Genomic DNA, 12,770 nt, shown 5'->3' with positions numbered 1-12,770 from the left:
TCCAGTTTAAGCGTACACTAACAACGTGAAGCACTGGGCAACTCTCGAAGCAACATCCAAGAGCAGCCCTCGCACGACCCACCGCGTGTATGCCCCTCGTTGGCCAACAAGGCGGACTGAACAAGTAGTCACATGATTTCTTTGAGCTAGTCACATGATTTGAAGATGATGTCATTAGGGTGTTGCACAGGCTGTGTTTTACTTTCAGTTTTTATTCTTTTCAAACCGGAACTCTTACATTAAATCTGCTGTTAGTTTGAATCCATGTGTACAAACCACATCTCAGTTTGTTTAAAACCCACAATGCCTCACATGGTCAGGACTTTACAGTATCCCAGAATTACACTTCCCAAATAATTGGGAATTCCACCTGTTAGTTGATTGTGTTGCTACAGTAAATCTCCGCAGTCTACAGCTGCCGTTGGTTGAGTGCTGCAGTTGAAAGTTCAGCTGATGGTTGAGCACGGGGTGTGCTCCGAGTCAGATCTGTGAAACTTCCCCTCGTTCCGGGAGAGAGGGGCAGCCATGGTGAAGTAGGATTTCTGCCCAAGGTGTGCTGGGGAGGGGCCACGTTAACTCCTCAATTGCCTGGTTGGTATATAATACAGGTAGCCTTTCCTGAGGAGATAGTGCAGGTGTCTCTTGCTAGGGCCAAGACACCTATCACCTCCAAAGAAATCCTCTCTTATGTATATTTGACACATTTGGGATTTGACATTATAGGGTTAAGAGGAACTGCATCTTCTAAAGATTTCACCTGTTGGTTTGGGATTGTTGCTGTTTTGCAGAATGTGTTGAGAGAATGGTTGAGTATGTGCATGCAGAGGCAGATCCCAGTCTCCAGTGTCTTCTCCCTGCAGAATACTTTGGGGGACCCCGTGACCATCATGGAGTGGCAACTACACGGGCTTCCACGAGACACGTAAGCATTTCCTTTTCAAAGCCTTTGGCCGCAAAGTGAGGATTAAATGGCTCAAAATATCTCAAACAATTCTCCTGTCCACTCAGACTTTCAGTGGACAACGCCATCATTGTGATCTCAGCCCAGCGTTGGCCACTTATGATTGACCCTCAGGGTCAGGCTAACAAATGGGTGAAAAACATGGAGAAACCCAACAAACTTCACGTCAGCAAGCTGACTGAACCTGATTGTGTTCGTACTCTGGGGAACTGCATTCAGGTAAGAATCCTCTTAATTCTCGTCTGGATAAACTGCTGACAACGCAATCCTTCGCCACAGTTGATAGCCCAGTCTTGCTGGGGCGAGGAGTGTTCAAGATCATCCTGACGTCACTCTCACCGGCAGCGCTTTCAAGGCAGATTCCTAGATTTGCTATTTTACTCTTTGTCGCCAGCAGCAAAACTTCCTGAGAGGAGCGGCACGGTGACACAGTGGTTAGCACTGCCACTTCACAGCACCAGGAATCCAGGTTCAATTCCGGCCTCAGGTCACTGCCTGTATGGAGTCTGCAAGTTCTCCCTGTGTCTGCGTGGGTTTCCCCCAGGTTTCTCTGGTTTCCTCCCACACTCCAAAGACACAAAGAACAAAAAAAATTCCAGCACAGGAACAGGCCCTTCGGCCCTCCAAGCCTGCCCCGACCATGCTGCCCGACTGAACTAAAACCCCCTACCCTTCCGGGGACCCTATCCCTCTATTCCCATCCTATTCATGTCTTCGTCCAGATACAATTAAAACTCACTACCGTATCCACTTCCAACACCTCCCCCAGCAGTGAGTTCCAGGCACCACCACTCTGTGTAAAAAATCTGCCTCGTACATCTCCTTTAAACCTTGTCCCTCGCACCTTAAACCTGTGCCCCCCTAGTAATTGACTCTTCCACCCTGGGAAAAAGCTTCTGACTATCCACTCTGTCCATGCCCCTCATAATCTTGTAGATTTCTATCAGGTCACCCCTCGATCTCCATCGTTCCAGTGAGAACAAACCAAGTTTAGAACATAGCACATTACAGCGCAGAACAGGCCCTTCGGCCCACGATGTTGCGCCGACCAGTTAAAAAACAATGACCCACTAATCTAAACCAATCCCTTTTCGTCCATAAACCTATCCAAGGATCTCTTAAACGCCCTCAAACTAGGCGCATTTACAACTGCAGCAGGCAGGGCATTCCAATCCCTCACCACCCTCTGGGTAAAGAACCTACCCCTGACATCCGTCCTATAACTACCCCCCCTTAATTTAAAGCCATGCCCCCTCGTGCTAGCTTTCTCCATCCGAGGAAAAAGGCTATCACTATCCACCCTATCTAAACCTCTAATCATCTTATATGTTTCAATAAGATCCTCTCTTAGCCGCCTTCTTTCTAACGAAAACAACGCCAAATCCCTCAGTCTCTCCTCATAGGACCTCCCCTCCATACCAGGCAACATCCTGGTAAACCTCCTCTGCACCCTCTCCAAAGCCTCCACATCCTTCCTGTAATGTGGGGACCAGAACTGCACACAGTACTCCAAGTGCGGCCGCACCAGAGTTGTGTACAGTTGCAACATGACGCTGCGGCTCCTAAATTCAATCCCCCTACCAATAAACGCCAAGACACCGTATGCCTTCTTAACAACCTTATCTACTTGATTCCCAAGTTTCTCTGACCTCTCCTCATAGCTAATGCCCTCCGTACCAGGCAACATCCTGATAAATTTTTTCTATACCTTTTCCAAAGTCTCCACATCTTTCTGATAGACCAGAATTGAACACTATATTCCAACTGCGGTCTATAAAGTTGCAACATGATTTGCCAATTTTTAAACTCAGTGCCCCGGCCAATGAAGGCAAGCATGCCGTATGCCTTCTTGACTACCTTCTCCATCTGCATTGCCACTTTCAGTGACCTGTGTACCTGTACACCCAGATCCCTTTGCCTATCAATACTCTTAAGAGTTCTGCCATTTACTATATATTTTCTATCTATATTAGACCTTCCAAAATGCATTACCTCACATTTGTCTGGATTAAACTCCACCTGCCAGCTCTCCGCCCAAGTCTCCAACTGATCTATATCCTGCTGTATCCTCTGATGGTCTCCATCGCTATCCACAAATCCACCAACCTTTGTGTCTTCCGCAAACTTATTAATCAAACCAGTTACATTTTCCTCCCAAATCATTTATATATATTACAAACAGCAAAGGTCCCAGCACTGATCCCCGAGGAACACCACTTGTCACAGCCCTCCATTCAGAAACACACCCTTCCACTGCTACCCTCTGCCTTCTTTGACCGAGCCAGTTTTGTACCCACCTTGCCAGCTCACCTCTGATCCCATGCAACTTCACCTTCTGCACCAGTCTGCCATGAGGGACCTTGTCAAAGGCCTTACTGAAGTCCATGTGGACAACACCCACTGCCCGACCCTCATCAATCATCTTCGTCACTTCCTTGAAAAACTCAAACACGTTAATGGGACATGACCTCTCCTTCACAAAACCATGTTGCTCCTCGCTAATACATCCACTTATTTCCAAATGGGAATAAATCCTGTCTCGAAGAATCCTCTCCAATAATTTCCCTACCACTGATGTAAGGCTTACCGGCCTGTAATTACCTGGATTATTCTTGCTACCCTTCTTAAACAGAAGAGCAACATTGGCTATTCTCCAATCCAGTCCAAAGATATGCAGGTTAGGTTAATTGGCCATGCTAAAATTGCCGCTTAGTGTCTTGAGATGTGTAGGTTAGAGGGATTAGGGGGTAAAATATGCAGGGATATGTGGATAGGGCCTGGGTGGGATTATGGTCATAGAACCCTACAGTGCAGAAAGAGGCCCTTCAGCCCATCAAGTCTGCACCGACCACAATCCCACCCAGGCCCTACCCCCATATCCCTACACCTTAGTGTAATCTCTCTAACCTACGCATCCCTGGACACTAAGAGTCAATTTTAGCCCAGCCAAGCAACCTAACCTGCACATCTTTGGACTATGGGAAGAAACCGGAGCACCCGGAGGAAACCCACACAGACACAAGGAGAATGTGCAAACTCCACACAGACCCGAGCCTGGAATTGAACGCAGGTCCCTGGAGCTGTGAAGCAGCAGTGCTAACCACTGTGCTACCGTGCCGCTCTGGTTGGTGCAGACTCGATGGGCCAAAGGGCCTCTTTCTGCACTGTAGGGTTCTATGATTCTGTGAATCCTCTGGGACCTCCCCTGTAGCCAGTGAAGATACAAAGATTTCTCTCAAGGCCCCAGCAATTTCCTCCCTTGCCTCCCTTGGGTATATCCCATCAGGCCCTGGAGACTTGTCTACCTTAATGTTTCTCAAGAACACCAATACCTCCTTTTTGATCTCAGCGTGACTCAAACTATCTACACACCCTTTCCCAGACTCATCATCCACCAAATCCTTCTCTTAGTGAACACTGATGCATAGTACTCATTTAATACCTCGCCCATTTCCTCTGGTTCCACGCATAGATTCCCTCCCCTGTCCTTGAGTGGGCCAACCCTCTCTCTCGCTACCCTCTTGCCCTTTAAAAATGTATAAAAGGCCTTGGGATTTTCCTTAATCCTGTTGGCCAATGATTTTTCGTGACCCCTTTTAGATCACATGGGTTAGCTGCATTGGCCATGCTAAATTGCCCCTTTGCGTAGTGTCAGGGGAATTAACAGGGTAAATGCATGGGATTACGCGGATAGGACCTGGGTGGGATTGTGGTCAGTGCAGACTTGATGGGCTGAATGGCCTCTAGATTAGTGATAAACCATGAACCCTGACCCGAACCTTGGCTCAAACCCTAACTCTAATCTGAATCTTAATCTTAATCCTAACCCGATCCCTAATCCAAACTTTAACCCTAATCCTAAACCTAACCCTATCTCTGATTAACATAGAACATTCCAGCGCAGTACAGGCCCTTCGGCCCTCGATGTTGCGTCGACCAGTGGAACCAATCTAATGACCCTCTAACCTAAACTATTCCAATGTTATCCATATGCCTATCCACTGACCATTTGAACACCCTTAAAGTTGGCGAGTCCACAACTGCTGCAGGCAGGGCATTCCACACCCTGACTACCCTCTGAGTAAAGATTGGTGCTACTGCCATGGCCAATCAGACAGGCTAGGGCTCACACCTAAATATTCCAGCCAATCAGATTCCAGCTTGCTACCATTCCCGGTGTTTAAATTCTGCATTCCTATTTTCTAGTTTGGAAATCCCGTTTTAATCGAAAATCTTTCGGAAGAGCTTGATCCCATTCTGGAGCCACTGCTGCTGAAGCAGACGTTCAAACAGGGAGGAATGGATTACATTCGCCTTGGCGAGACCATCGTACAATACTCCCGGGATTTCAAGCTCTACATGACCACCCGCCTTCGAAATCCTCATTACCTACCCGAGGTCTCAGTTAAGGTAGTCCTTCTGAATCTGTTCATCTTAATCAGCATGTGGAGATGCCGGCGTTGGACTGGGGTAAACACAGTAAGAAGTCTCACAACACCAGGTTAAAGTCCAACTGGTTTATTTGGTAGCAAAAGCCACTAGCTTTCGGAGCACTGCTCCTTCGTCAGGTGGGTGGGGAGTTCTGATGAATTCTGAGTTCAGAACTCTCCACTCACCTGATTTAGGTTCAGAGCCCCAAAAGCTAGTGGTGTTTGCTACCAAATAAACCCATTGGACCATAACCCGATGTTGTGAGACTTCTAACCAGCAGCAGCCAAAGCTAGTTTGATGCCAATGGACTTTACCACTGGGAGGCGCTCCCCCCCAGAATGGTGAACCCCAGGTTGGCTCAGAAAGAGAACTGGGGCAGTTTCCACAAGCAAGAGTGGGTCTTCCTGTGTCGCTGGCAGGGGGGGGTCGATAGAACCCTGTGGATACATCACCCTGCTTGTTCCCTTAGCTTGTGACAACATGTGGCATAGAGAGATCCAAAGTACAGTACTCCAACAAAGTACTCCAACAACCTCCATAGACAGTGTGCCTGCCAAAAGGCTGGGATTTAGAACATAGAACATTACAGCACAGTACAGGCCCTTCAGTCCTCGATGTTGTGCCGACCAGTGGAACCAATCTAATGACCCTCTAACCTAAACTATTCCAATGTTATCCATATGCCTATCCACTGACCATTTGAACGCCCTTAAAGTTGGCGAGTCCCCAGCTGCTGCTGGCAGGGCATTCCACGCCCTTACTACCCTCTGAGTAAAGAAATCCCAGCTGCATTTGCTGATGTTACAGAGGACACACTCCCTCACATACACACAGTCCTGTGACAGCGCCTGGGACTGGGGCAGCCTGCAAGAGGGATGGAGTATAACATGGGGAAGCCTTGTTACAAACGTTGGTGAGATCACATCCAGAGTTTTGAATACAGTTCTGGTCTCCTAACTCGGAGGAGGATATAGCTGCACTGGAGGCATTTCCGACCACGTTGACTGGGCTGATTGCTGGGACGAAGGGTTTTGTCTTACGAGGAAAAGTTTGGCCTGTACGCACTGGAATGGAGATCTTAGTGGAACGCAAGATTCTGAAGCTGCTTTGATAGGATGGGTGCTGAGAGGGGAAGTCATGTGGCACAGTCTGAAAATAAAGCGTCTCCCATGAAAGACAGAGATGAGTAGGAATTTGTAGACTAAGAGGATCATTAATCTGTAGAATTCTCCCCCCCAGAGAGCGGGGAGGCTGGGTCATTGAATAGATTGAAGGTTTTCTGATTGGTGAGGGAGTTGAGGGTGATGGGGGGCAGACAGGAATGTGGTGTTGTGGCCACAATCACATTAGATACAGACTGACTGACTATCAGGGCCGGCCAGAGGGGCAGAATGGCCCCCCTCCTGTTCCGTACATTCAGAGGTCAGTTTGAGCAGATTGCAGTGTGTGAGTTGACGTTGTGTGTTTATTATTCTGATTGGTCCAATCGCCAAATATCAACAACATTTCCATCTTAACAGACACCCAACTGGGTGGTCAACCAAACTGTAATGTGGGAATAAAAATAAAAACGTGTACCTTTATCTTGATTACAGTTGTTCTGCAGTTAATATGAAGCAATGTGGGACCATGTACCCACAGTGAGCCCACACACTGAGCAGTGTAGCGGGTTCCCGGGGCGGGGGTGGCCAGTGTGGGAGGGTAAGGGGGGGGCGGTTGACAGACGGAGGGGTAGGTGAGTGGGGTCAGTGGGGGGAGGTTTGGGGGTTCAGTAGGGGGGGAGGGTTGGGGGAGTCAGTGGAGGAGTTGGGGGGGGGTCAGTGGGTCAGCCAGATGGTCAGTTGAGGGGGGAGTCAGGTAGTTGCAGTGTGGTTAGTGGGTGTGTAGCTGGGGTTGTGGGTGTGCTAACCAGGGAGACGGGGAATAGTGAGGGGGGGTCGGGTAAGTAATCAGGGAGGCATTGCGGGGGAGTGTCAGCAGGGGTCAGGACTACAGTTACCTGCAGTTAGAAGTGGCTTTAATTCTTCTAACTCCTCCTGGGTAACTATTGCTGTGAGACAGACGGAACCAGACAGTTCCGAGTATTGGATCGTTCCCAGTACAGGGTTAGGATTTGTCCAACCTTTCCGCTGGAATCACTCAGGCACTCAGTGCTGAGCACAATACCTCAGGAACGTTGGAACGGACTTGCAGTGGGTGCAGTGTTGGAGCTAGTTTGGAGATTGTTTTGTCCCAATATTCATATTAAATGATACAGTTAAAATAAACTGTGAGTGAACTTGCACACACTGCCACCATTATCACCTCCTGGTTTCTCCAGGTTAAACTATAGTCAGGATTCATTTTAGGATCTCAGCTGGTCAGCATTTATTACCCAACATTAATTGCCCCTGAGAAGGTGGTAGTGAGCTGCCTTCCTGAACCCACTGCAGTCCCTGTGGTGTAGGTACACACACAGTGCTGTTAGGGAGCAACTTCCAGGATTTTGATCTAGCGACAGTGAAGGAATGACGATATATTCAATGGCAATGGCAATATGGAGTATAATGTTAGCAAGTGTGAGGTTATCCACTTTGGCAGGAATAATAGTAGGAGGGATTATTATTTAAAGGGTGAAAAGCTGCAGCATGCTACGGTGCAAAGGGACCTGGGGGTCCTTGTGCACGAGTCGCAAAAACCCAGTCTGCAGGTGCAGCAGGTGATCAAGAAGGCGAATGGGATGCTGGCCTTTATAGCGAGGGGGATAGAATATAAAAGCAGGGAGGTCTTGCTGCAACTGTACAGGGTACTGGTGAGGCTGCGGCTGGAGTACTGTGTGCAGTTTTGGTCGCCACACTTATGCAAGGATATTTTGGCCTTGGTGGGAGTGCAGAGGAGGTTTACTAGGATGATGCCGGACATGAGGGGGTTGGCCTCTGAAGAGAGATTGAATAGACTGGGTCTGTACTCGTTGGAGTTTAGAAGGATGAGGGGGGATCTTATAGAGACGTATAAGATAATGAAGGGGATGGATAGGGTAGAGGTAGAGAGATTCTTCCCGCTTAGAAAGGACAGCAGGACTAGAGGGCACAGCCTCAAGATAAGGAGGGGGGCAGTTTAGATCAGAGTTGAGGAGGAACTTCTTCACTCAAAGGGTGGTGAATCTCTGGAATTCTCTGCCCGTTGAAGTGGTGGAGGCTACCTCACTGAATATATTTAAGTCACGGGTAGATAGGTTTCTGATAGTCAGGGGAATTAAGGGTTATGGGGAGAAAGCGGAAAGTGGAACTGATCCACTTCAGATCAGCCATGATCTTATTGAATGGTGGGGCAGGCTCGAAGGGCTAGATGGCCTACTCCTGCTCCTACTTCTTAAGTTCTTACGTTCTATTCCCAAGTCAGGATGGTGAGTGACTTGAGGAGAACCTACAGGTGATGGTGTTTTCAGGTATCTGCTGTCTTGTCCTTCTAGATGTTAGTGGTCACGGGTTTGGAAGATGCTGTCGAAGGAACTGTGAGTTGTCACAGTGCACCTTTAGATGGTGTAGATGGCTGCCACTGTTCATCAGTGGTGGAGGGATTGAATGTTTGTGGATGTGGTGTCAATCAAGCGAGCTGCTTAGTCTGGATGGTGTGGAGCTTCTTGAGTGTTGTTGAAGCTGCAGCCATCCAGGCAAGTGGAGAATATTCACTCACACTCCTCACTTGTGCCTTGTAAATGGTGGACAGGCTTTTGGGGGGAGTCACTGCAAGATTCCAAGCCTGTGTCCTATTCTGGTAGAAACAGTATTTATATGGCTTTGACAAAGGGTCATCTGGACTCGAAATGTCAGCTCTTTTCTCTCCTTACAGACGCTGCCAGACCTGCTGAGATTTTCCAGCGTTTCTCTTTTGGTGTTTATGTGGCTAGTCCAGTCCCGGTTTCTGGTCTATGGTAACCCCAGCGAGGGATTCAGCAATGGGAATACTATTGAATGTCAAGGGGAGATGGTTAGATTCTCTCTTGGTGGGTTCCAACCTCTCAGTGATATCTTTGATGTTTCAGGTCACTCTGCTGAACTTCATGGTAACATCAGTCGGGCTGGAGAACCAACTGCTGAGTATCGTGGCAGCAAAGAAAAGCCGGAACTGGAAGAGAAGAAGAACGTTCTCTACCTGGAGAGAGCACAGAACAGGTAGCAATCCTGCAGCTGCTTCAGTTCATGGCAAAGTGTTAGCACCAGTGTCCCAGGGCACAGCGGTGACGACTGAAATCACACTGTTCATCAGCTGTGAGCTTGGTGGATAGTACATTTATCAATGTGGTCACTCCATAGATTCAGAGCGTGCAGGGAGAAAGGACCACCAGCTCTTACAGGCACATCCCACTCTCCAACCAGTACTCAGTTCTGATGAGAATGATGGGTCATAGAAAGATGGGAGCAGGAGGAGGCTATTTGGCCCTTTGAGCCTGCTCCATCATTCATTATGGACCATCCAACTCAATAGCTGATTCCACTTTCCCCCCTTATCCTTTGATCCCCTTCTCCCCAGGTGCTATATATCTGACTGCTACAATGTTTTGCCTGAACTGCTTTCCTGTGGCAGCAAATTTCACGGCTGACCACTCTCTGAGTGAAGAAATTTCTCCTCATCTCTGTCCTAAGCAGTCTGCCCTGTGAAGCAACGAACCAATCCAGCGGCTGAATCAATGGGACAGTCATCAGGATTGTAAGAAACTCCCCCACGTCTTAGCCAGGGATGGCAAAGACCATGGGACACAAACGATGCACCAGCGACCATATCCTGCACAGCAATGACAGAAATTCTTTAAAACATCAAGAGGTAATTCAAATTCCCAACTGTCAGTTCAATACTTTGTCCTATTCAGGAAACTTCTGAAAGAAACAGAAGATCAGATCTTGGAGGTGTTGTCCATGTCACAGGGGAATATTCTACAAGATGAGAGAGCCATCGACATCCTTTCGCCAGTAAACAAATCTCCCAGGAAATCCCTGGAGAAACAAGCAAATTACAACCAGGACCGAGAAGCAGATCGATGAAACCAGGAATTGGCTACAGGCCTGTGAGTCCATTGGTCATTTAGATACCTAGAATATTCTGTGCACTTCTATTTTTGGAGAATGAGTTTGCCCAGCGATTGATGTCAGATTGCTTGGTGTTTAGTCAGACAGTTGATAGAAATTTCTCGAGGTAAGTACTGTTGAGGGGGTTAGTGATATAAAAATGAATCTGTTAGAAAAGGATCTGTTTTGGGGCCACTGCTGTTTGTCATTTTTGTAAATGACCCTAGATGAGGGTGTAGAAGATGGGTTAGTAAATTTGCTGACGACACCAAAGTTGGAGGAGTTGTAGACAGGATGGATGTTACAGTTTGCAGAGGGACATAGATAAGCTGCAGAGCTGGGCTGAGAGGTTGGCAAATGGAGTTTAATACGAAAAGTGTGAGGTGATTCACTTTGGTAAGAATAACAGGAGTACAGAATATAGGGCTAGTGGAAGGACCCTTGGTAGTGTTGACGAGCCAGAGAGATCTCGGTGTACATGTGCATAGCTCCCTGAAAGTTGGCACCCAGGTTGATAAGGTTGTTAAGGAGAGCGTACGGTGCGTTACTTTTATTGGTAGAGGATTGAATTTCGGAGCTGTGAGGTAATGTTGCAACTGTACAAACTCTGGTGCGGCCGCACTTGGAGTGTTGCGTACAGTTCTGGTCGCTGCATTATAAGAAAGATGTGGAGGCATTGGAAAGGGTGCAGAGGAGGTTTACCAGGATGTGCCTGGTATGGAGGGAAGTCTTATGAGGAAAGGCTGAGGGACTTGAGGTTGTTTTCATTGGAGAGAAGAAGGTTACGAGGTGACCTAATTGAGGCATACAAGATGATCAGAGGGTTAGATAGGGTGGACAGTGAGAGCCTTTTTCCTCGGATGGTGATGGCTAACACGAGGGGGCATAGCTTTAAATTAAGGGGTGGTAATTATAGACGGATGTCAGAGTAGGTTCTTTACTCAGAGGGTAGTAAGGGCGTGGAATGCCCTGCCTGCAGCAGTTGTGGACTCGCCAACTTTAAGGGCATTCAAATGGTCAGTGGATAGGCATATGGATAACATTGGAATAGTTTAGGTTAGAGGGTCATTAGATTGGTTCCACTGGTCGGCACAACATCGAGAGCTGAAGGGCCTGTACTGCACTGGAATGTTCTATGTCTATTAGAAAGACAATCTTTGCTTCAATTACAATCTACCATGTTATATAATATTGCTATTATATAACATAGAAATTTATAGTGCTGGAAGGCATTCAGCCATCAAATTCATGCAGGCCAAAAAAAATCATCCTCTTGACCAACCCGTTCAGTGAGTTCCAGATCCCACTAGTTCCTGCTGAAACCATTTCTCATCAACTCCCTTCTAATCCTTCTGCTTATTAGTGTAAATCTCTCTCTGTCCCCATAGCTTTATACAACTCAAATATATCCCTGTTCTTAACAAAACTGGCCAATCTTACGTCATTGCTAAATTCACCAGACCTGACAACATTTGCGTAACTCTCCATTGTAGCATTGCTTAGTGATATTAAACCCTTTCCTGTAGCCTGGTGACCAGAACTCTGTTTTCATAGAATCCCTACGGTGCAGAGGGAGAGCATTCAGCTCAGCAGGTCTGCAATCTCACCCAGGCCCTATCCCCAAACACCACCCATTCTACCCTAACCAGTCGCCCTGACACTAAGGGGTAATTTTTAGCATGTCCAATCAACCTAACCCCGCACATCTTTGGAGCGTGGAGGAAACCGGAGCACCCGGAGGAAACCCACGAAGGACGTGGGAGAATGTGCAAACTCCACACAGACAGTGAGCAAAGCTGGAATTGAACCGGAATCCCTGGAGCTGTGAGGCAGCCGTGCTAACCACTGTGCCAAAGTTTCATACAGTTCTGTCTAACCTCCTTAAGATAAAAGCAAAGTACTGTGGATGCTGAATCTGAAACAAAAACTGAGCAAACTCTGACAAAGGGTCATCCAGACTCAAACACTGGCTCTATTCTCTCCCCACAGAGGCTGTCAGACCTGCTGAGATTTTCCAGCATTTTCCTGTTTCTGCTCCTTCCTGACATTCTGTTTAATTGTCAGTCAGATCGTTAATGAACCTCCAACCTACCATTCCTAACGCAAGAATCGATTCCTTTACCAGACCAAAGCCTTGTGCTGAAGGTGATTCTAAACCAGCCTTTCAGCTCAAAACCCCATCTTAGTCATTGCCTCCGAGTCTCTCTGTTACTGAAAATATCCCTGGAAAAATCAGTCCTTTCAGCTCGACAGAAATGTATTGTAACTGGGAGACACTGGGTCCTCCGATCGTCCCATCTTTCCAATCAGAGTTTATCATACTGAATTACAGG

The 12,770-nt window shown here is 47.5% G+C and overlaps 1 protein-coding gene across 1 annotated transcript in view; it reads left to right on the top strand.

Moving 5' to 3' along the window:
- The window catches only part of LOC145355578 (dynein axonemal heavy chain 3-like), a 507,454-nt gene that overhangs the window by 446,300 nt on the left and 48,384 nt on the right, over positions 1-12,770 (top strand). The window contains 8 exon segments of the mRNA XM_080207828.1: positions 789-922; positions 1,009-1,180; positions 5,168-5,371; positions 9,417-9,480; positions 9,483-9,546; positions 10,242-10,377; positions 10,379-10,423; positions 10,425-10,436. Of these exon segments, the coding sequence (XP_080063954.1) occupies positions 789-922; positions 1,009-1,180; positions 5,168-5,371; positions 9,417-9,480; positions 9,483-9,546; positions 10,242-10,377; positions 10,379-10,423; positions 10,425-10,436 (831 nt within the window).

The sequence above is a fragment of the Carcharhinus amblyrhynchos genome, chromosome 19, assembly GCF_965287045.1.
Source record: "Carcharhinus amblyrhynchos chromosome 19, sCarAmb.v2.hapA, whole genome shotgun sequence".
NCBI classification, from domain to species: Eukaryota; Metazoa; Chordata; class Chondrichthyes; order Carcharhiniformes; family Carcharhinidae; genus Carcharhinus; species Carcharhinus amblyrhynchos.
The sequence above is the reverse complement of the archived record's forward strand: the minus strand, read 5'-3'. Positions and strand labels throughout refer to the sequence as shown.